This window comes from Poecilia latipinna, unplaced genomic scaffold (assembly GCF_001443285.1).
Source record: "Poecilia latipinna isolate Pla-1442-1.1 unplaced genomic scaffold, P_latipinna-1.0 Scaffold388, whole genome shotgun sequence".
Lineage (NCBI taxonomy): Eukaryota > Metazoa > Chordata > Actinopteri > Cyprinodontiformes > Poeciliidae > Poecilia > Poecilia latipinna.
Window position 1 is genome coordinate 229,450 of NW_015113004.1, and position 24,851 is coordinate 254,300.

Consider the following 24,851-nt stretch of genomic DNA (forward strand, 5'->3'; position numbering starts at 1 on the left):
GAAAATGTCTTATTAAAATTCTATACTCTAAGAATTAAGAAACTACATTGGTGTTTCATGAATCTTAGTCAAGTTTTCTGCAAAATTGAGAAACCACAAACATACTGTATAACCAAAATTGAAAAAGACCAGGGACAGATTTCAAAACTAAAAAGGAAAATCTGGACAACTGAGACAATCAGAATTAGGAAATATTAGAAGCAATTCCTGGATACAATTTTACCAGATGGCATTATATGATCAACTGATTGTATTGCATGTAATAAGAATTTAAATGAAATGCCTGTAATTTGATTTTAATGTGAATACATGATTGTGTTATATTGGACTTAAATGGACTAATCTGGATTTAATTTGAACTGAACGGGACTCTATGCAATCATATCTGATTTGGCCCCACTTGTAAAGTGGCATGAGATTTTATTTTTTATTTTTTTGTAGTTTGGTGCTATAAAAGCACAAATCGGATCTCCTACACATCCTTTAGGTCCTTTTCAACTCGTACAGAAAGATGCTCTTAACTGAAAAACTTCCACATGTACACCATAAACTCCAGTTTTGTCACCACTCTTAAATTGTGTTCCCCAGTAAGGACATCTTCCCAGTCACCTGCTCTCCCCCTCACTACACCTTGTGAGTAATGGCAGGAGCAAAGGACAGTGGCAGAGAGCCATAAAAGTGTAATTTGCTCCATTTTCCCGAGGAATCCAAATTCACTTTCTGTCTCGAATTACAATCTGTTAACATTCAGATGGCCAGCATTGTAGACGGGGCATTACCCGCCTACACTCTCTGCTAATGACCCTCAAACAGACCGCACACACACACGCGCACACACACGGAGACAAGTGACGAGCAAGGACACGTAGTCATGAGCGCACAAAGAAGCGTACACATCAACACTCCCACAAGCACACACAAACACACCGGTTCTCAAATTTGTGCCGTAATGGACAGAAAAAGGGCAAAAAGGGGAAGAAACTGCAGAGAAAAGTATGTTTCTCGGAATTAAACATAATGACTTCATAACTCAATTCTTTCTTCTGAAAAAAGGGCAATCTCAACTGCCCCATAAACCTCTCTACTCCTCTAAACGATTTATCCTCTAATGCTTGTGCTTTTTTCCCCTTCTTCATTCTTTCACCTCTTTTTGTAAATTTCCCAAACTCTGCTCCCTTATCCATCTCCTTTGTGTCCTTGCGCACTTCCTTCGTGCCCGTTTCTCTCCTTCCCTCACTTGTTCGTCAGCTCTCTCTCTCTTCCCCCACGCTCATCATCCCACCCTCACAGCAATCCTCGTTCTCTTTCCCTCCATCCCTATCCTCCATTTCCACCACTCCTCTCTCAGGGAGCTAATAGCCTCCTCCTTTGTTCTTGGAGAACAGCGGGGAACAATGGCGGAGTGGGGCTTGTCGTTGTGGCAACAGGCAGGAGACAAGAGGAAGGAGGGAGGGAAGGAGACAAAGAAGAAAGGCAGGGAGAGAAAGAGCAGGCACAGAGGGGATGCTGGTTGTTAGCTGGGCGGCAGGGAAGCGAACGCTGGCTAATTACACTCGTTTCTATGCACACCGCAATTAAACTGATGCACACACATACATGGCCCAAGCTCAGAATATCCTCCGCCAACCACACAGACACACACTTTCTCAGCAACATCAGAGAGAAAGTGCAAGAGAAAGGAGGAGGTGGCAGAGAGGCTGGAAGGGGGAGAAAAAAAATGACAAGACTAAGGCTGTTTTAATTCACTGCTACTGTTCTTTCATGCAACAAAGAAAAACTTCATTAAACTTCGTCAATCTTTATCAACTCAATTCAATTCAAACCACAAAAGTTCGACATTAGAAGGTAGGAGAAGGCTTAGTGGGCTCACCACGCCCACCGTCTCCATCTTAATCTAACAGTCATCACACAGCAACTCATTTCTCCTTTCTCAGTTGCGCTTCTACCGCTCTGCATCTGCCATCAGCTCATCTTTATCCATTTAATCAGCTCATATGGAGTCAACTCTCCACAGGATGATCTTCCTCTCTCCAGAGATGAGGAGCTTTAACTCCACGTAAATTAACAAAGTGGGGACAGGGAGGAGGGCGTTTGAGAGATTATTATGGGAAAGAGGAAAAATGAGAGAGGCAAGAAATAGAGTGGGGTGGGGGAAGAGGGGGGAGAAGGGGGCTTGCATCCAGGTCACACCAGCCTGTAGGGTAAAACTTATCCCAAGTCTGTGGTACAACTCTACACCCCACCATCCATGGCCTAACACGCTTTTCCATTAACACACAACTCGGAGAAACATGTGTTCCACGCCGTCTGCCCGTCCGTTTTATTATTAATGCAGTTTAATGCTCGCCCTAAGTGTGTGCAAGCTTTAGTGTTGGAGGTTCATGTTAGCAAAAAAAAGCCATTGCATGACTTAAAAAAAAAAACAGCAGTAGCGTTGGACACATTCAGCCTTCAGTGTTTAAGAGGAGGAGTGCGAGGGGCTTCATGTGTGCCCAAAGCGCTACCAAAAGCGCACATAGAAAGCAAAGCTTCACGCCACACACAAATTCATACTGCCAATGAGGCAGATGAGGAGTGAAAGGAGTCACATTAAACAGGCAAACTTGTCCTGTTTCGCTTTCTTAGCCCGAATCCATTTTCATAATGCATTAAACCCACCGCTGAGAAGACAGGGAGAAGGAGGGAGGGAGGAAACTACACGGGGGGAAGCAGAGGGTTGGAGGCGCAGAGAAATGGCAAGAAACATTTGCAAGGTAATCCAAAGCTGGTGAATGTATAGCTGCGCGCAGAAGATACGGAAGAACTGAGAGCGAAAAGAGCTTGTCTCATAGGGAAAATATGGGAAGTAGAAGTCTGTGATAGACACCCAGACAGATTGGGGTGGTGGATGAAAGAAGACAGGAAGTAATGATAAAACAAGTAAAGATGACAGCGGGAGATGGGGGAGATGATATTGTCGCAAACTCTTGATTGTATGCGTTCCGAATGCATGCAGGTTCTCATTACGCGTGCTTGTGTTTGCGTGGTTACAAACTGGCAAGGGGCAGAAGGTTTTCCGTTTCAGCACCAGCAGGCTGATGAGAGTTTGGGGCCAAACAGCCTAGAGGCAGAGCTGGCCTTGTTACTCAGTATTTTTATTTTTTTTCCCCCCTTTTTTTGTTAAACTCCCACTCTCACACACATAAAATCTGAAATTTACTCCAACAGAACTTCAGTAACACTAACAAGCTGCATAGCATAAAAATGGTTTAGTTAAAATATTTAAAATGAACATGCACTTGTTTCAATAATTATTTATGGCAATTAAAATTTAAATACATCTTGATGTCCAATAGTAAAATGCTTTACTGGCTGACATTTGTTATGTAAAAAAAAAGAAATAAAAAATTACATCTCGATTGCGTTAAATGTCACATTTTACTTCAGAACCTGGCCACCTATACACATTGCAAAATTATTTCACCGGGTTGTGATCCTACAAACTCAAAGATTAATAGATTCCTTCTTGAAATATGATCTGATTCCATGTACATCAGGTGCCCACTGGGATTATGACCCAAATTTAATTCCCATGTTATTACAGTCAAAGCCCTTGGTAACACCAGTGTAACAAGAGACGAGGTTCAGAGAACTTTTTGATCAAGTGCAGAATTTGTTTTAACTGTGTAAGATTTTAAACTTGGATGAACTTTGCCGTTCATCACAGATAACACTGCGCGTGCCGTTTGACTGCTGAAATTAAGAATAAAACAAGAATATTAATAGTCTCTGCTGCTATGATGTAGCGAGAGGCTCAGTTCTGTGTCAGTAATGGTCTATTTTCTCTCTCCATGGTGGGATATCAGACAAGCTCTGATATGCAATGAATATCATGGGGTGTTGCAGCCAGCTCGCTATTATACAAAGACGACTTACAAAAGGAAAACAAATGTGACAAAAACAAGTAGGTTGCTTGTAGAGGATGACAAATGTGGCACATTTGGTGCGATCAAATAAATATCAAAAACCCCTGAATCAAATCTAATGGAATCAGTTTCAACAAGTGATCTCGTTCTTCATGGCTGGGCGACAGAGAGTTAAGGAAGCAGTTATATCAAGGATGAGACATCCAGAAGCCCATCTCCTCAATGTCATTGGTGTGAAGGCTATCTCACACTCACCTGACAGTGACAGTGCTGCCAATAGTGCCAGAGGGAACAAGTGAGATGGAAGGTGGCAGACAGCGAGGAGATGAAAAAAAAAAAAAAAAAAAGGAATTATGGTTCAAGAATAGAGACAAAGAGCGTGCAAAACCCGAGGCACGAAAATACAGGTGTAAAAGAGAACAGTGGCATCAGGATGACTGACATCTAGTCAGCCACTGCCTTTGTGTGCTTGAGTGTTTGTTCTCGGGGAAATTTGGAGATGCGGCGTTCAACATTCGTAATTAAAAATGACTAATGACTGACAGCGGCACAGTGTGTGCTAAAAAATTAAACAGGCATTAATAAAGCAACATCGTTACTGTCTGCCTCAGGAAACACAAACCTCATGAGTACTTGCAGGGAGGCGCACAGAAAATTACAGTCCAGGAAACACTCAGGCAGATATAACTAATCCTAATCACTCATATTGCACTTTTCCTATTTTTAACACTCTATTTGCCCCCTTCCGCTGCCTCTCATTACCTTTCATCAACAAATCTATATTTACAATTACTGACTAAAATCACTCCAGCACAGTGCGATAAAACAGTTGAAAAGGTATTTACAACCCTTAAACTTTTTACACTTTCTATGTACAAACAACTATTTGACAATACTGAAAATTCACATTTTTAGACCAACATATAGGCAGACATAATTCACACATGGAAATAAAAGGATGCATGGTTATTCAAAATCTACGCCATACTGTTCTGAAAAGTATGGTGTGCATTTGCACTTAGTCCCTCTCAATCAACTGTAGAACCACATAGAACTGCAAACAGCTAGTTATGGATTTCTTTTAACAAACTGTTCCATCTTCCAATATTTTCATAAAGCTTAAATATATTGGATACACAAGTAATATTTGTCATTTAAACAGACACCCCACCTTAACTGTGGATCTCTGCAACTTCCTTAGAGTTAGTTTTGAACTCTTTGATGCCTCTCCAATTCATGTTTTCCTTACTTCAGAGTATTGATTATGTTCAATGCCCATTTCATGGTAGGTTTGAAGGGATGCCATATTCTTTGTTGGATGATAGATGGAAAGGTCCTCAAATTTTTACATCTTGGGATGTTTAATAACCCAACCGTATCCTATCTAGTGCGTTCCTTGGTCTTCTTTCTGCATTTTGTGCACTGTTGTCCACAAAGTCAGTACAGCTAGATTTAGATTAAACTACACACATGTGAACTCTGTTTACATTTGAAGCCAACTGTTTGCACTGCATTTTATTCAGAGGCATCAAAGTGAATGAGGCTGCTTTACTTTTCAGACACCATGCATTGTTTTCCTTCCACTCGACAATTATGTACCAGTTTGTTGTATGCACATTAAATCCCAACAAAACAAAGTCAGATTTGTGGTTGCAACATGAAAACATTTCATCAAGTTCAAGAAGTATGAATCCTTTTATAAGGTACATCTGAAAGGCTGGAGAAGGTAAAATGAAGTATAAAAGCATTGTCTCAAAAACAAAGGTCAGCTACTCAACTCCGAGCTACTTCATACAGCAAGGAGATGGAGACTTGAGTAAAGCCACTGTAAGTACCGCACCTCCCCAGTTGCACTTCCTCACCATTGAAAAAGAAAATGGGATGCCAGACACAAAATGGACATCCAGAGAGGCAACACCTGAATGCTGCAGCCTTCTTGAAAGAGAAGCAAAGCTATAGAAATCTCTCTCATCTTTTTCTCTTTGACAAAGCCAGGCTGGAAGGATGAAAGGCCTGAATAAAAGCCTACACAGGACCTTTAAAGACCAGATAATGGTGCGGCAGAACACAGAAAGATGTAGCAGGAAACAGAGGTGAGGGGGGAAAAAAAATTGAAAATGTATTTCATGGATATTCAAAGAACATAAGATAAAAAAAAAAAAGAAAAGTACTGCTCATATTGAGGAAAGGAATATGAGCAACAAGAAGTAGGGAGATTGGAAAGAAAGTAAGAGGAAAATAGTAAAATAAAAAAACTTTCCATTTTAGCTCTAAATACGTGGCCTACATACACATCGAGTGTGTATGCGTGTGTGTATGTATGTGGATGGATCACGCACCGATAACATTACACTCCTTAATTCCTAATTAATCCTCCTAAACTGGATTATTGCACAGAGCATGACAAGACCAGGAATCAACTCTTTGCCCCGATGACTGTGTGTGTGTGTGTGCGTGTGTACGTGTGTGTGGGGCGTCATTTTGCCATTTTTCAGTTTGAGGTCTCGTAAGGCCTGCATGTCCTCAGTTACATGATGTTAGGAAATGAAGCCGACAGTGTCTGTGGTCCCCTATGACACAACTTCAGACATACTCCGCTTTTCACGCACAAACAAGTGGTACGTCTTGTGCACACACGAATACACAAATGAAGGTCCCTAGATCATAGGTCTAGAAATGCTTCTGAATCACTGCTGAAAGTAGCAAGGACATCCAGCTTGAGTTTATAGACTTAAAGTAAGGAGTCACTGGGGAATTCAGGGCATATTTATGACAGTGTTCCCCTGTCACATTTAGTCTGAAAGCTGCCGCACAAACTGTCCCACGCGGCGCCGTTATACACTGTCTGAAATACCAGAGCGCTCTAATGACACTAATACTAATGGAATTCATTTTAAGTCCAATTCTTTGTAAATGAGTTTGGAAAAACAACTTTCACAGACAAACGAGTTCAATTTGTGTTCACTCCTTTTTTCCCCTTCTTGTTGCTGGGAAAGAACTACCCAAAGAAGAATATTAAAAGCAGAAGTTGAAAACAAGAGAAAACATTTTTATGCCAATCAGGGATATCTTGATCTAATTCAATGTCAAATATCTGTTCGAGCTCCCAATCATTTTGTTTTGAATGAACTACATCAAGGGCTCTTGAATCCATCTAAAAGTTGCAGAAAACAAGGCCTTGACCCCTGACCTATATTGTCATACCAGACTCCTCTCAAATCCCCAAACTTGTTGTTGTCCAACAATAAGTTTAGGCAACAAGTTTGTTAGGCAACAACACACTTTGTTTATGAAGCCCAATATTAAACAAAAACATGACTGTAGGGTTGCCATCCTGTCTGCAGCTCAGAACCATTTTAAAACAAAATTAAACACAACCCAATGGACTTTGCAAATTTAGAAGTTAGTTAAGCTAACTCCCAGGAAGCAGAGAAAGAGCTTAAAAGCTAAATGAAACAGTTCATATAATTGAGCAAGGTGAAGTAACACCTTAGAGGAAACCAAGTAGATGAAAAGCTTCCAGGGGACAATGACAAAACCAAAAGGATTACAGAACAGATGAAAGAATTCATCATTTTGGATGATCAACCTATTGCTGCACTCAGCAATCTTGGCTGTCACAGGTTGTTGCAGCAGCTGGAGCCACAGTATGTTCTACCCTCAACACAGCTGAGTGCTCAGTGCTGTCTCAGCTGGGTGAAAAACTGCATCATCGTTGCAGTATGTTAACAGATGTGGCTGCTTATAGCTTTACTACAAACACTTGAGAGTTTAGGGGTTCACCGAATATCATTGCTCGGCCTCCTGGTACGTCGCATTGATCAAAAAAAGAGCACACCGCTTGTCCTGCGGTTTCGTGAATCTCGTACTGCAGAGAATATGGACATGACATACAACTGATTGCAAAAAATGAACAAAGAATGTGCTGCGTAGCTTCACAGAAACAGTAAATACTGTAAAGAAGACCGTCACTGTAAGCTATTCAAATGCCTGTCGAGCTACTGAAGTGCTAATCATATAAACAGGATTTATTCTAAGAACTTTATTGAATTTAGTATGCAAGTCTTTGATGTAAAACATTGCATCAAATTGACACCAATTCTCAAACTCCAAAAAGAGCAATAAATTAGTGCTGCTTGCACAGGACATTACCATTTTTCCAGATGACATGTCACATTTTTTTTTTCTTGGCTGGTCCTGCAACTTATAATCAGGTGTGTCTTATATAAGCTTATTGATGCATTTTTGACTAATCTGAAATACTCAACAGTGACATAGTCTGGAAAATACAGTAATTGTTCAGAACAACTTAAATTTAGATAAACTAGTAAGGGAAACCATTAGAAAGTTGTACTGTGACCATTATAAAACAAAAATCAATGAGTTCTTAATTATGGTAATTTGAAATGTTGACCAGTTCTCTCCAGCATTTGGATTCACATCTAAGCATTCTCTGATTGCATTTTCTGATGTAATTAATCAACAAACATATTCTCAATAAATTATAAAACAAACAGTTCTGTTAGGGTGGTTTTTAATTATGGGAAACATTCGTTTCAAGCCTTTTAAGCAATAGAATGGTGGAGGAAGAATATTTACAATTCCTTGAATACATAATTTGCTGATAGATCCTAAGTATTTTGAATAACGAGCAGCATGACTGACAGAATAAGTGAATGCTACTTATTAACTTGTTTTGTTTGTTGCAGTGAGCGCACTGTTGCATTTTCTCTGCTCACTTAATGATAGTGGATACAGAGAATATTTGGATGGACAGAAAGTGGAAGTAGTTTGACGGAAAGGGGAGGTCACAAAGGGAATGAGATTTTGTGGTTGTGGTGGGGGATTAACATGCTTTCATGCGTTCTCCGCTTCACTGGAACACCACAAGGCTTGTCGATGCCTCTAAGTGCTATGAAGTATTAACCAGATAACCTCCAAGGAGACCCAGTGGCATAGAGTGTGTGTGTGCGTGTGTATGTGTGTGTAGTTTGCTTGTTGACCGCTAACCATGTACAGTTAAGTACAGAGCCCTAAATAACCTATCAAGAAAAAAGAAAGCATGGTTAAAGTCTGGAGAGATTCGGTGGAAAGTCGAACACTGCTGGACGACGATGCACTGAATTCTTTACAAGAATAGGAAACAAAGACTCTTACAGACTGTAGCTGTACTGGCAGAAAGGGCATGAGGGACACATACATTGATGTATACTCCTGTGTCAAGAGCAGCCATATTTCTAGGAAATTTTATTTTAGGAGAAAATTACAATCAACTGTTGTAACAAAAAATGAGCAATTTCGCCACCCTGAACACTCAACCTATGGACGCATTTCACCTTTTACCTTCTTATTCACTCCCAGTCAGCTTAACTCACTTTCCCCACTTTACCTCACCTTCATATCCATCTGCTCAATCACTGTGTTTGCGTCAAGTCTGCTCACCTTTTCATCGTTTGTCATTTCCTCCCTCGTTGCTCTTTTCAATCGTATACACATCAATCCTGCCTCTACTCGTCCTTCTCTCGACTTCATTCATTTTGGGCTTCTCTCTCCTTCACTTCGTCCTAAATAACGTCATCCATCTTGCCTATTGAACCAGGATCAGTGTCAAATCCCCTGCGACTTTGATAAATGTCTCACTTTTATTAATCTATACTTACAGGCACCATTGGTATTTGCTAAATTTTACCATAATCATATTCTAGATAATATATAATAATATAAAACAGGCAAATAAAATAAAGCCCAGAATTTAATCTAGGAATACATTACTTAGCCGTTTCCCTGCTGCCACACACGACTTAAAATAATGGCTGATTACTATGGTTCTGCAGTATGTGCGCAAAGCAAATCCTTGTATTGAGATCTTAACGTTAAATGTTTTGCAAGAATTGAACATTTCTGACCAGACACTTTCCATCGGATCTGTTCAGTTACTGTGCAGTGAAGAATAAGCAAAAATTAATCCTGTATGAATGTAAAGCTGGTAGAGATTAACAACACACTCACAGGCAAAGGATGGTTCTGGAAAGTATTTGTAGGTGCAGCTAGGCAAAATGTTAAAAGCAAATAAATACTTCTTTATAAAGACTATTACTGACATGCAGAATGTGAATGAATGAGGCTTGAAATCTAATATCTAATAAGGCATCCAAGTAATCATCTGCAACAGTAGAGTTGCATGTCAATTTTGATTCATACCTTCAATAAATGGAAACCATTTGACTTCTACCAGATTTGATTTTCAGTATATGGGTGTGAAGCCTTACCAGGAGCTTTTCCACTTTGTGTTTTTGTTCTGTATTCATCCTTGCCTCCTGACAAACTCAGTAAAGGTTTGGTTCTTTTAAGTGGCTTCATCTAAGAATTAAACTTTTCTTTCTAACTGGTGCTTAAAAACTTCCACAGGCAATGAAGCTTTTCAGTCTGTAATTAGCCGACTGGCCTGTGAGCAAACAACTTCACAAACTTTTCTAACAAAAGGTTTAGTTTTTGCAGAGCAGAAAGTAGATGCCAGATAATTGTGGATAACTAAATAGAGTTCAACACTGAACTTTAAAGTAGCATCACAAAGAATGTGATCTTGCTTTCCGATATTAGTTAAAGGAAAACTGTTTTGCAAACAGACTTTACACAACTTTTTAAAGAATCGTTTAACTTCCTAATAATACCTCTTTGGCATACAGTCTAAATATGCGTTTTATGGATGCTCTTGCAATGTTACAGCCCAATCTTTTTAAGCAACAAAGAAAACAGTGAAGGAGGGGGAAAAAAAAACTTTAAAACCAAAGTGACAAACATGGAAAGATTTGAAAGCACAAACTCAGCAAACAGTTCAGAAACTTGGAAAACTTGCAGAAATCTTAAGATGTCTGTTCTGCACTGCTCCATTCATCCAAACAGAGACGGGCTGCTCGCTGATGCCATATGCATGCGCAATACGCCCTGAATGCCTCAGTCTACTAAAGCAAAAAAAGTTTGAACACATAATATAATTCAAAGCATAAATGTGTGAATTATAGTTTGAAACTTAATCTAAAATTAAATGTCACTTTTGAAACCTTTTCAGTTTTTTTTTTTTTTTTTTTTTTTGGAAAAGTAGCATGGGAAGGCTACACTGTGGCTGCTTTGATATTTAATATTAATGCCCAAAAACAGATGGGAACCGTCAGACTTGGGACAAGGTACTGATGGGTCTGTCACTGTGAGTGAAAGCAAGCTTAGAACTAATTAGAAAATGAACGTGGTTTTAGACGTTGCTGGCTTTGTTCAAGTTGAGATAACATATTGGTGGTTTTGGTTCAACTTAAATTTAAATTCTTAAGGCCAGTCAAGCTTTACTGTCCAACTAAAATGGCAAAACTTCAAAGCACATGCTCTAATCACTGCTTTAACTCCTTTCAAAGTGTGACAAGTGACTCATCTGCTTTCTTTCCTTCTCTCTGTTGTACCGTTAGCCCCTCATGGCCAGCTACCAACACCCTGATTTGCCATTCTCAGTTTCTCCCTGTAGTTAATCTGCTCGGTGGAGTGATGAGAGCTTTGGGAACCAGCGAGAAGAAGATGAAGGAAGAGGGAAATGAGAGGAAAGGGATGGGAACAGGGAATGAGGAATGGCCATGCATTATTGAGCATACAGAGTAGAGTTTTTAGGGGATAAATGTGAAAGTGTGTTTAGGGAAAACCTCTTCCCTTTTGGCTCCCCCCGCCTTCTCCCTTCCTTCCTTCTCTGCCCTCCCTCCAACTCTCCTTTCCCCATGAGGCCAGCCGCATCTCTTATTCAGTGGGGAGGTAAAAAAATTCAAAGTTAGAGAAGAGGAGGTGGACATGGAGAAGGGAAGAGGGTACCTGAAATGGTAAAAAGTGAACGAATGTCTTGAGGGAGTTCTCTCGAGTGCTAATCTGGGGAGCTCCTCGTGTTGATTAGCTGAGCACGTGTGGTAATGGGCGAGCAGGTGGGGTGCCGGCTGTCGCAGGGGAGTACAAAAACAGGGAAGGTAGATGGATTGAGGGAGAGGATGTAGATGTACAGTTTTGTGTTGCACAGTGTAGCAAACAGAATGGTGAAAAATTAAGGTGCCTCGCAGGCAAAGCAGAACCCACGTCTCACAGAACTTGACAAATGGAGAGACTGAGTAATGGAGCAACACACAAACACAAAGCTACGGACGTCACAGCAACTAAGCCACATATACTTACGCATAATGTAGTTACACACAGAAATATGCATAGGTCAAACATCTTGGCCTAAACAGTTGCTCTACACATAGTCACATGGAGACTGGCAGGAAATTAAGGTCAGAAAGTGGAGCGTGGCCTAGCCTACAGAGCCTTGTAAATACCACTGGTGTCTGGTGTAAATGCCACTGGGTTATCCATTTTGAACACCGCTTCTGCAGCAACAGACACGTTGCACCAGCAGATGTGGCAATAAAAGCTTCTAGCACACCCAAACCTCACATAGAACCCGGCAGGGCATGAAGCACACGCACGGCTACGTGGAAGTAAACAAGAAAATGTGTACCTTAAGAGTGTGTGCAATGTGAATGGAATTGATAGTTTTAATAAGTCTGGGTGTATTAGAACCCTGTGGACACGGTCGGAGCCATTAGCACAATAGCCTAATGGCCTTGTAGCACCTAATAACTCACTATGTAGCTAACATCAAGTAAGTTGCAGCCTTAAGGCTACTGTGAAACAATTTCACTGAGCTGGGAGAATTAGACATCTTAATGACATTTCCGCATGCCTCCACTGCCGTCGTATATCATTCTCTGTTTTACAACTTTTTTTTTCTTTTTGTTCAGAAAAGTATTTTCTGATCCAGACCTCACTCATTGTCTCATTTCATATGGGCTTCTTTACCAAGAAGCGATAGGAGAGCTGAGGAAAGCAAGAGAGAGAAGAAGATGAGAGATGCAAGTTAATGCCCATATCTTGTCAGCTCCATCTTTGAAGTTGTTGCTCTTTACCAGTGCTTTCCCCCCCCTTTCTTACACTATCAGTGACATCAAAGTGGGCCAAGTCTGAAGCATGTGTGCCTGCGTTAGTACTTCTCTGCCCGTAGGGATAGGTAGCTTATATTGCAAATAAAGTAAACAGAGTGCAAGTTCCTGCCGTTTGTGAGAGAAGACAAACGCAATCTACTTTTTGACTCTAATCCCCCGCTTTTCCTTTTCCTCCTGATAACCATGCTTTCTAATCATAGTCACAGCATCATAATGACTTCTGCTGCTCCTCAGCTCATCAGTATCAAAAGTGAAGCACTTCTATTCTCACTTTGACACATTCAATACATCTACAGACGTGTGCACAAAGACTAAGGCAGACATCTATGAAAGCAGCACACATGTAGAGCAAAGAGTATGTGACTGTGACCAAGAGAAGAGTGGGTGGATAGATTGTAGGTGTGCATAGATATTTGCTTTCATCCCTCATTCCTTCTGTTTGGTCTAGCTGTGGGTGAAACCAGACAGAATTGCAAGCATTGATAATACATTAGCATCTCTAACAGGCTTTCGGACTTATCAACCAGTACCTTAAACATGCACTCAGAGATTATAAACATACTAAAAGCGCATCCACATTAAAACACACAAATTCCATCATTCTATCTTCAGCTGTCACATCAAAAGCAACATTTACATGGTACTGGAAGTGGCATGATAGATTGGGTCCTTGGCAGGCTAGCCGCCTGGCTAACTGACCGGCTGGCTGGTTGTGAAGGGGACTTATTCCGTCTAAAAACAGGATAATCTTTAGGAAAGAGAATAGGTTGCAAGGAGATTAGGGACACACAGCGGTAATGCGCCGGCATGAACACACTTAGCTCATTTGCATGTAAAACAGTGAAGAGAGATGCAACAAGGGAGGAATGGAAGGAAGAGGTGTGGGACTGCGTGCATGTTTATGAAGACGCTTACATGTGTATGTGCAAACGTACGCTTGCTCTCTGAGCATATGAGCGCTGCTGCGGCTGGCAGCGAGAACCAACGTGAACACGCTCAGATGTGTTTGAACCTGATAAGGCCTGATGAATAAACAGTGCTTTGCGGCTGTTCTGTAAGCATGAAGAGATGGTGAATGAGGGAACGCGAGCTACTGCCGTACTAAGGATACATGCTGAGGCTTAAGGAGCAAGTAAAGCCAAGCTAATGCCCCGCCACTGCTGAGGCTTCAAGAGGTATAGCTTGGTTTCAAACTTAAGCAGTGGCAGAACATAAACACTGAGATATATACACAAATACACAGCAGGCCAGGCCTGAAAATACCAAATCTCATTTGCATGTCATAAAAACATAGCCAGTCTACATTTAGTCTTCATATTGGATGCAAGGGCTATTTAGAATGCTAGGCACGGGATTTTCATGGATAGGTTTTTGAGCTGCAGCACAGGAAGGAAAAGCAATCCTGAGCTTTCCAAACGGTTCTTGAGCATGCACTGGACAGTTTGCAGTTTACTGGAGCGGTAATAATGAAAGCCTCTACCACCAAGTTCCAGGCCATGATTCTCTGACAGAAGATAGTGGCGGATTCCCTCATGCTCAGGCATACTCTATGTGATTCAGCTAGAGAATCCGGGTTGTCTGGAAACGGGTACCAGAAAACAAATGAGTAAGATCTTTCATTTGAAGTAAAAGCAAAGTGCTTGGATGTGATCACAATCATCTAACTTGATATAAACAGAACTAACCTCACATTTGAACAATGTCGTGAATTTCAGTTTCAGACATTCAAACCCACCAATTTATGTAAGAACCTTATTCCCCTGAGAACCTTAAGAGTTTCTGAACCGTTTCTCTTAAAAAAAAAAAGAAAAGAAAACAATAAAACCATCTGTGCTCCTGTACTGTAATATTCAGGCACTAGGCCAAGATGCTAGGAAAACTAGCAGAAATATTTGGTAGTAAAAGAAATAAACTGCCACAGTAAATTCATTTTTCTAATATACGGGAGGCACCAGAGCCTCCTGTGAGATGGAACAGCTATTTTACATTCATGCTTGGGACCAACAGATATTAAATGTTCACTAATCTCTCCTTCTGGAGTTCTCAGATATTTCTTCAGAAAGCCCTGAGCCACATTTCAAAAATGGATGAAGAATATAGTCTCTTTATCACCTAGTCTCCCAGATTTCTGCTGGACTACATTTTCCGTCATGGTAATCTTATGTGCCTGAATAAACTTGACATCTCAAAGCTGCCTTCATACTTATTGGCAGGCCTGGATAAGACTTTTCAAAAGACATCATTTTTATTGAAGTAGCATAATCTCACTCTGAAATTTTCAAAACAACCCAATGTTTAGGGCATTTGTTTGGTTGAGGAATTAGAAATAAAAATAAATCACATAAAGAAAAATAGTACCATTCAACTTGGCAAAGCTATGAATCCACTGAAAGCAAATGTATCTAATTTATGTATAATTTCCTTTTTTTTAATGTTGATCATTGGGAAATTTTAATTACCATATAAAAATTTAAATTGCCATATAAAAACTGTTTTCCCAAGAGATAAATAATGATGCTCATAGACTAATTTCCCTTGGGTAATATTCACAATTTAGTCTAGTCTAAAGAAGTACACTAAATTCAATTCAGGGTGTGTTTCAAAGTTTTGAGCAAGCACCTTTGTTAAATAATACTAACCAAGGTGCATGCTTCTCAGTAAACTAAAATATGTGGAAAAGCACCTCACACCTTATTAAGTATGGTGGAAAATCAGTGATCCTGTAGGCTTATTTCTCTCCCGAAAGCCCTTGGACTGTTAGAATTCATGTCATCATGAACACTATAAAACACCGGGACACTAAAAATAATAATTTGGTGGCCTCTGCCAGAAAATTGAAATCTTCACTGGGTCTTTCTACTGTGAAATAATTCAGAACACATAGCAAAATAAAAAAAATGGGTTCTCCCAATAAAACTGACATTCTTCCAAGGCAATCTCATTACCCAGACCTGAACCCTGTGGGGAGCGTTAAAGACAAGAAAACACAAAAAAAGGCCTGGGGGTTACGGACAATCGAGAGAGCGATTATACAGAGAGATTCCTCTATATATAATGTCCCACTGGCAAAAGGGGGTTGTGAAAGGAATCGGCACAAGAAGTCCTACATAGGTCAGTCGTCATTTTGTAAAAACCAAATATTTCTGAATGTGGGGTTTTTCTTGTGGGAGCAATAAGTAAATATACGCAAAAGCTTAAAGTTTATTTACATTTTTTTGGCATGAACTTGTACTTTGACTATTTCACCAAAGGTGCAAACGGGTGTGGAGGGTACTGTACATAGCAGACTATAGCCTCCATAAGTGCACAATGTCCTCAGGTATTTTGATAAACAGTTGCTTTCCATCTGAATCGAACGTCCACACAGAAATTAAGATTTCAGAAAAATATTAAGATTTTAAATGGTTTTCAACCTGGAAATTAAAATAAAGGGTTTATGGTGTGTATGTGGGAGTGGGTTATCAGGGATTGTTAAAAGTAATAACAGAGGACCACTTTATACATGAACACTCTGGCTTTCTGTGTTAGAAAAGATTACTATTCAACATTTGCCAAACAGTTATTTGGCATTTTTTAAATGCCAATTAGTTAAAAACCATCAAAATAAACTGACAAGCGTGCTGACAAAAGGGTAAAGAGACACCATTTCGCAGTCCTAGTGCTGACATTTTGTAACAGTCCAGCAATCAGACTGCAGTAAACAACAGTGATAGAAAAGCAGGGGAGTGCCTCAGCTATTTGATTAAAATGGAAATTTTTCAAAAACAAGTGTACTCTGCAAAAGAACCAAATGACCTAATCAACACGACGCCGTAGTTCTCCATGTCTAGGTCTTATTTTTAATATATTCCATCTTTGATCCTAATAACTGATTGGCTTGCAAAGTTGTGCAAATACACACATACACAGCAGGTACTTTCATGCTGACTGGTACCTCATTAAAGTGAGGAGGCAATGGAGGAGGTACAGGGAGTGGGGGGGGGGAGAAAACGCACTAAATAGGTCTATGTGTTCATACAGACCCAAACACGCCTAGAGAGAACACAATCACACCTACAGAGAGGGAAAATTGATTTCGTCAGAACACAGGGAGATCAAAAGGCTTATTATAATTGGTCTCTAAATGTGGCAGAGCTCACCAACCCACTCTCACAAGCACAAACACCAGAATACAGACATCGCACCAGCAAACCTGAATGAATTCTCAATAAATTTGTTTGTTATTCACGGGAGGGGAACGCAACGCAGAAAGCTGTGGTGACAAGTGGAAATGTGTCGCATGGTGTTGGCAGCAGAAAAAAGAAACAAGGAGAGCATGCTATAACACGGCAACACAAAAGAAAAGGGGAATTGCTCTAAAGGCTGGAGAATTGGGATGCAAAGATGATCCTCCCATTATAAGGATTAATAACTATATATGCTTCTGGCTCTTTTCTCTCCTGAATCAAATTAATCACCACTGCTCCCACTAGCATACCCTTTTCTCCCTCTGCTCAGTCTGCTTTTATTTCACCCACCACCTCCTCCGCCACTTGCTCTTTCTCTCATTCTTTTGCTAATTGGGCTATTCAAGGTGCCGACTTCAAAAGGCACCTGCCACCAAACACAAAGTCTCAAAAAAGTAAAAAAATAAATAAATAAATATTTTTTTTTTTTAAAAAAGGACAGCAGTTTGGGATGAATATGTAAATGCTGGAAAACAATGAATGAATTCTAATGGCACCACTGATCTCTTGTACTTTTGAAAACAGACCTTTAAATCCTGATCAGCCAGTGTTATTCCCTCTTATGAAAGAGAGAAGCAAACAAACACTGAAAGGTAATAAATAAACCACTTCAAAGTGAGGAATCTTTAAAAAGTAGCTTAAGGGGAAATACAGGGATAAGCTTGGTGCCTAAAATCTTTTCTGCTGCACTAATCGCTTTATAGACTCAGAGCAAATCCAAAACAACAAGGCTGTTTACAGTTACAATTAGACTAATGAGAAACGGCACGTCTGACAATATAAAACCACGATTGATGATCGTCTATTAATATTCCACTAGAATAAAAAAAAAAAACCCGGATTTTATTTAATAAATGGCTCCTCAAAAGGAACGGTAAAACAAATCTAGTCTGTAAAAAAAAAAAAACAAGCAACTAAGCTTCCTTATTAATCAGAGTTCCAAACATTACATATAAACCTCAATATGCAGTATTAAGAACCTTTCTACAAATATATGTAAATATGTATATACACACATATAAAAATATATTCAACAACTCCACTGTTGCGCTGATCCATGTTATGCAGAGCCCATCCACATTTTACCTTCAACCGGCATAAGTGCGTCTCCCTGACTACATAGAGGTAAAGTTAGAGACGTTGGGTCAAAGAAAAAAATGCTTCATCACTTTTTATCTTCTGTGTCCATTTTCATTGCTGTCATTTTTCCACTCTGCTTGCTCAATTTGGAAGTAAAATTACTTGCAGAAAACTCCTGTGTCTTTAGTCCTCACATATTTTTGCATTAAGTGGCTCTATAGGGTAAACAGCAGGTACAGAAATACAGTCTTAAAAGCTGAAGACAGAACAACTCGTTCAATCCAAGCTCATGCGCCATAAATTCCAGACCACAATCCGCTACTTTTTCACACATTTTGAACTGCGACACACGCATTTTACAAAGCGGTTTCTAAAGGATGAACTCCTGTGTGACGAGGACAACAAAGCTCGAGAGTGAAACGAGTGACATTAACAGCAAAGCGCAATCAATTTTGGAAATTCGGATAGTTGCTCAATCTTGGAGGTCTATTGGGCATCTCCAAGAAACATGATTAAAAAAAGCAGGATAAACTAACGTTTTAATATTTAAAAAAGTTAGAGATGGGTGTGATGATAAAAAAATTTGTGAATAAATCTGCGAGATGTATATAAATTATAAATTACCGCTTAGTGAAAAAGATCATTCCAACCCCTGGTAAATACAGCAACAACTTACAGCACTTTATACCCAGCTGAGCGTCTCCAATAATTGCTAAGGGTGCAGAACAGAACCGAATCAATGAAAAAAAAAACTTGACACTGATAAGGTCAGATGAAATTAAAAGGAAAAAAAAAAGAATGGAAGACCTGGGGTGAGGGATTTGCAGAAACGGCAAAGGAAGGCAGACTGGAGCAATTAAAATGGAGCAGACTGTATGAGATTCACTAACTGAAGAAGCAGAAGGTGAACAGCTCATCATTATGGTGATGAAGGCCGGTGTTGAAATAAGCTCAAGTGTAGGAGGAATCCTTACCATGGACACAATTACTACAGCTATAAATTGCTAATAGTTTTAGAAAAATTCTGGCACACACAATTGTGATATGTGAAACTGTTTAACTGTGACTACAGGAGCTCTGTGCAGCCAGAGGATGAGTGTCTCCCTCCATCAGTTGTCTGGTCTTCAACTAAGCAGCAGAGGTCGACACTTCTGACCGTGCCCTGAGCATATTACCCATGCTGCATGTCTATTTTTTTGTGTGGCTGTGTGCGCTTGCTCATCCAGCTGCCGGGCAACTGATGAAGAGGAGGAGGAAGGGTCAGAGTGGGTCAGCAAAGACTTTGTGTGATCTCAGTTTGCTTTTCAAGGAGACTGGGGAATGAGCAGCACAAAAGGAGCAAAAGAAAAAAAAAAAAGCACAATGGAAAGAGTGAAAGAGAGCTTCTGGAAGTGAGAGGGAGCTCTGGGGGGGATATAACAGGCCTTCAGCTGTTTTTAACAGAATGATGGGCAAAGGAACACAGTTTGAGCAGAGTGGGAGCTTAGTGGCATCTGTGCTTCAGATACTTTATACAGCAGCAACTAATACAGACATATTCACAAAAAAGACTTTTTAGAGACTTGAACACAATCGGCCTCGCAAAAACAAAAGACCTTGCACATAAGAATGTTTTAATCAAAACTACTCAGTTTCAGCATGCTAAAAATATGCAAGGAAAATCAATAACGCCTACCTGTGCACCCCCTACTACCGTTACCCACCCCATTTTCATCCCCACCAGCAGACAGGTGTGAGGCTATGAAAAGGCCATGGTGTCTTTATATACAGCGCTTGGAAAAGGTTATTAGACATCATACGGAACAGGCGGCTGTCTCAGCCAATAAAAAAAGGATTCATGGGAGCATGGGCCAAATGGAGTGTAGAGGAGGTCATATTATGGAGTGGCAGGCGGACGTAAGGATTTGATATACAGATGGATGCAGATGGGACAGCTGCCAGCTCTGACATTTAACTGACATCAAAAGCTAGCATAAGCCGTCTTGTGCATGCACACTACTGTTTATGTATATGACCCGAGTGTGTGTGTGTGATGAGTATTGAGACTGAAGGTGAGATAAAATTGCATACACACTGCCTGGGAGCTCCTGATGTCCGGGATATAATTTGAATATGGAGGAGTTGGAGCAGAAGGCTCAGTGACACCGGGACAAGGTGAGAGGAGTGGACAGGTGTGTGTGTGTGTGTGTGTGTGTGTCAGCGTTTTGTGCCAGGACAGCTGGTGAGTCGTCAAAGGACATCAGTGACCTTCTTCTTATCCCTTCCTATACTGTCGTCCCATTGTCTACGTCTACCTGCATTGATGTGCTCCAAATATGCCCAAGTAGTGATTGTCCCAGCTCAAGCCACGAGTGCAATGAGAAAATGGTCCACAGTGGGTAAGGGCATGTAATTAAGTCGAGGTCAACATCGTTTTGATTTGCCCTTTCCAAATAACAACCCTGTAAAGGTAAGTAAAAATATGTGAAGTGCAAATTGTTTTCTTTTGTTTGCTCTAGTATGACTAGTAAGATTTCCTGTACAAAGAAACTGAAGTTATGTCCCCAGCCTCCACTTCTTCTGTCTGCTGCTAAAGCTAAATCAGTTAGCAGTGAGCTCATGCAAACACCATCCAGGAACACCCCAGACTGGTGTCTTCTTGCTGCAAATCAACATAGCTACAAACTGTGCACAATTTATTTTTTTTTGGTCAAAATTACATTTTAAAGCACAAATCTTCAGACTATTTAGAATTAAAAATTGTCTAGTTTATCTCTAACTTTTACCAGACTGTTAGATTTATTCTAGTGCTAATACTAATCGGTTAAAAAGAAAAATTAATAAGAGACCTGTGAAACAAACCAGGTGACACACGAGATACTCAGCATGTTTTAGGGAGAGGCAATATGTAACAAATTACATTTTAAAAAATTGCTGAAACATATTTTCAATACATTTTTCACAAAGCTGTAATAGTGTTTTTCATTTTGAAATTCTTTAATGATAAAGCATTTTCCTCACCTTGCAAAACAATAACAAAAAAAGCAAGAAACAAAATAGCTTGCATACATACTAGGGTGCAAGTAGAATACTATTTAAAAAAGTGTAGGTCAAATTTTTTTGAGTTTTTGCTTTGAAAGCGGGTCGGACGATTGTGTTAAAATTATTAATACCATTACAATCATCTAAGATTATCCTCAACTAAGATGTTGCCGTGTTTTTACGCTCATCTGGCTCAGGTTTCAGGCTCTCTGAAACTGCTTTAGTTGGTGCAGTTACTGCTTGAAGACAAATGCACAAGCATTGTTACACTAAGCATGATTGAAGTGCTAACATGACTGACTAAAAACTAAGAACTGTGGTTCTGTGGGTAAAGCAGTCTGGTGATCGGAACGATGTAGGTTCGATTTCAGCTCGCTCTTGTCACATGTTGATGCCTAACCACAAGCTGCCCACCGATCTGCGTATCAGTGTAAAAATGTGTGTGCGTTTGTGAGTCCAAATGGGTGAATGTGACTCCAGCGTAAAGCGCTTTGAGAGGTCAAAATGATTGGAAAAGTGCCTATATAAGTTCAGTCCATTTACCAGGATGGTTTCCATGACAATAGACAGTGATGCTAATATCGTCAGATTAACAACTATGGATGATTATGTCCATATGAGAAAGTCTGCAGCTGTCATTTCCGCTCCTGTCTTGGCTGATTATGCTGCTGGCTATATCTCCTTCTCTGTTGAGGTTTGTAGTTTTGATAACTTTCAATGATAATGTCAAGAAAACACACACACAGAAAAATAGATTATTTTTTCTATACCTCAGAGCGCCACAGTCCAAGCATATTGTCAACGATTTCATGTTTCTGACAAAACAAAATTTCTATCAAAATAAAAACTAAATGTCTCAGAATTTCTCAGATTGGAGACAATATTCCGTTTTGCTCTTGTTAATGGTAGCATTTCACAGTAATAAATATAACCTTTTATCTGAATGAAAGGACTGCCATTTGTCCTACAACTGCCATGTATTCTAAGAAAGGTAGTTGATGTCCAAATGACAAACGCACATACACAAACATCTTCATAAAGCTAATTTTAGTAAATTTTGTTGACATTAGTAGCTATACTTTAAAAAGTGTTAAAAAGTAATCACTTTTTGTGATTCGGGGACAAAGAAAATACTAAAATGTGAATAAAAGTCAGTTAAATTTTCTCAATATTGAATACATAAAGGATGACTGTATTGTGATACAAAATCTTCATGTTGTTAAATTCCCATTTACATTGCCGTCAATCTGCACTGGAAATTACCAAAATCTGAGTTTCAAAGACGTATTGTGGTGCAAATAAAGGAGATGTGAACATTTGGCTGGACCTAATTGAAAAGGTTAGACACACTAGTGCAACCAGTTGAAAAAGTTAGTGTGGAGTCCTGCTGCGTCATCGGCTTATGAGAGAAAGAGAGAAGTGCAAGAGAAAATGTGTGAAAAATCAGTGTGCAATACACTTACCACCCTTGGCTGATGAAAGAAGAAGAAAAGGCATCAAGGATTGTGGAAATTACATAGAAAAAGACAAAAAAAAAAGAAGCATTCTTTAATATTTAGAAATGCAATGTAAAAAGCAATGAGATATTACACACTAGATAAAAACTTACGCTTTGTTTGTGATGAGAAAGTTAACGTGAGTTTGGCAAACAGTTCATTGCTCTGAAATTGTTCCTCATTGGCCTTGGTCCAGAAACTGTTCTCACTCAGGTCTTCAGCTGCAATCTAAAAAACACAAAGGTCAGAATGTACAGGAGAGGGAAACAAAGAAACATGACATGAACAGGAGGGAAAGGAATCACAGCTGTTATATAATCTTTCTATCAAATTGGCTCAATAGCCCCAAACTTGGTTATCTGCTCACCTGGCAAACAATGAGACACGCAGATGAAGAAGTCAATAGAAACAAAAGGAAATTGGTAGGAATATGATGGTATGAGAGGATGAAGGACACAAAGAGGAAAGAGAGAAGAAGATGCATGTAGTCATGTTCTGTAATTATTGTACATATTATGGTGTAAAAGAACTTCAGCTTAAGTTTCAAATAACCAACTTCTTTTTACTTCTAAATCCCTTTCCCCCTTAGTTTTATCTGCATGTTTTCACACAAGTCAAAATTAACCATGCTTTTTTTTCCCCCTCTCCTCCACTTTCTCAAAATTCTTATCAAGAGAATAAAAGCCCATTACGAAAGAGAAAGCAGGGGTAGTAAATTTAGAGATATCAGGCCTTTCATTATGGACAAAGCCTCAGGGATGGGTGTAGGACAGAAAAGACGGCGAGTGAGGCAAAAGAAATGTGATATGGCAATGAGTCGAAGGAGAAAGAAAGAAAGCAAGAGAGCATGCACAGGAGGAAAAAAAAAAAAAAGGATGACACCCAAGCCAGAAAAAAAAAGTCAATTTAAATTACAAAAGAATACCATCCTTTCTAGCCGCAATTTAATTATCTGTCAGTGGTGCAGTTAAAAGAAGGAGGCTTATTAAAACGCAATTTCTTTGACATCCTTGTCAAACCCTCGTACCACCCCAACAAAGGAGAAGTGAGAAAGAGAGAGAGTAAATGCTGATGAAGTCTGCGTTAGCCATTAAACAGTAGCTTTAGGCTAAAGAAAGAAAGAAAGACGTTTTGATGTTTTAACCATCATAGAGGAGAGGGTGCTGAAGAACATGAAGCACATAGTCATGAGATACACGTATGCGTGGAAGCTACTTTTGGTGAATATTTCACTGGAAAAGCTCCAAGCTCACATTTTACTCGTACAGAGGCGCCCATAAGAATAAATGTTACGCCATACAATGATATTTCTACAGGTCTCTGTTGCTTAAATACATGTTAATCAGCCTACAAGTTGCCAAATATTCTAAATTTAATTTTTAACTGTTTTTGTCAGCACTGACCTTACTCCAGTTAGCCCTCTTCAACTGGACCTCTGGCTTGTATTCCGTCTTAGGCTGGAGCCCAAAGGGTAGTGGAGGTGGTGCAGGAGGACCCCAGTTTCCTGGCGGGGGTGGAGGCATACCTGGTCCTGGTGGTGGAGGAGGAATACCAGGACCACCTGGTAAGGGTGGAGGAGGTGGTGGTCCTCCCATGCCGGGGAGAGGCGGAGGAGGTGGAGGTCCTGGCATCCCAGGTAAAGGCGGAGGAGGTGGAGGTCCTGGCATCCCGGGTAAAGGCGGAGGAGGTGGAGGTCCTGGCATCCCAGGTAAAGGCGGAGGAGGTGGAGGTCCTGGCATGCCGGGAAGAGGCGGAGGAGGTGGAGGGGGAGGAACTGGACCAGGTATAGCTGCGTGGCCTGGTATAGGCGCAGTTGGCGGTGCAACACCAGACTGGCCTGGAAGGGGTGGAGGAGGTGGCACACCGGGTGTTGGCACAGGAACAGTAACCGTAACCACCTTCGTTTTGGCTTCTTCCAGATCCTTCGACAACTTTTCAATCTGCAAGTAAAGAACCAGGAAAAGAACATTTAGTCGAGTTTAGATCCAGTCTAAAGACATCAAAAGAAATATCAAACCTAAGCCTGAGCCGGCAAGCAGAGTCCGAGCCCCATCCGACTCAACTAATTAACTTTAATTTTTAGGCCCAAGTCTTAAGTAAACCCAACATATTATT

General features: G+C 40.2%; 1 protein-coding gene across 2 annotated transcripts in view; it reads right to left on the minus strand.

Annotated features, from left to right (window-relative positions):
- Positions 1 to 24,851, minus strand: part of diaph1 (diaphanous related formin 1) — a 100,271-nt gene that overhangs the window by 36,750 nt on the left and 38,670 nt on the right. For both annotated transcript variants that reach the window (XM_015037028.1, XM_015037027.1), the window contains 3 exons: positions 24,140 to 24,676; positions 22,850 to 22,964; positions 22,704 to 22,712 (listed from right to left, as the gene is read on the minus strand). In XM_015037028.1, coding sequence (XP_014892514.1) covers positions 22,704 to 22,712; positions 22,850 to 22,964; positions 24,140 to 24,676 — 661 coding nt within the window. The remainder of the gene's footprint in view (positions 1 to 22,703; positions 22,713 to 22,849; positions 22,965 to 24,139; positions 24,677 to 24,851) is intronic.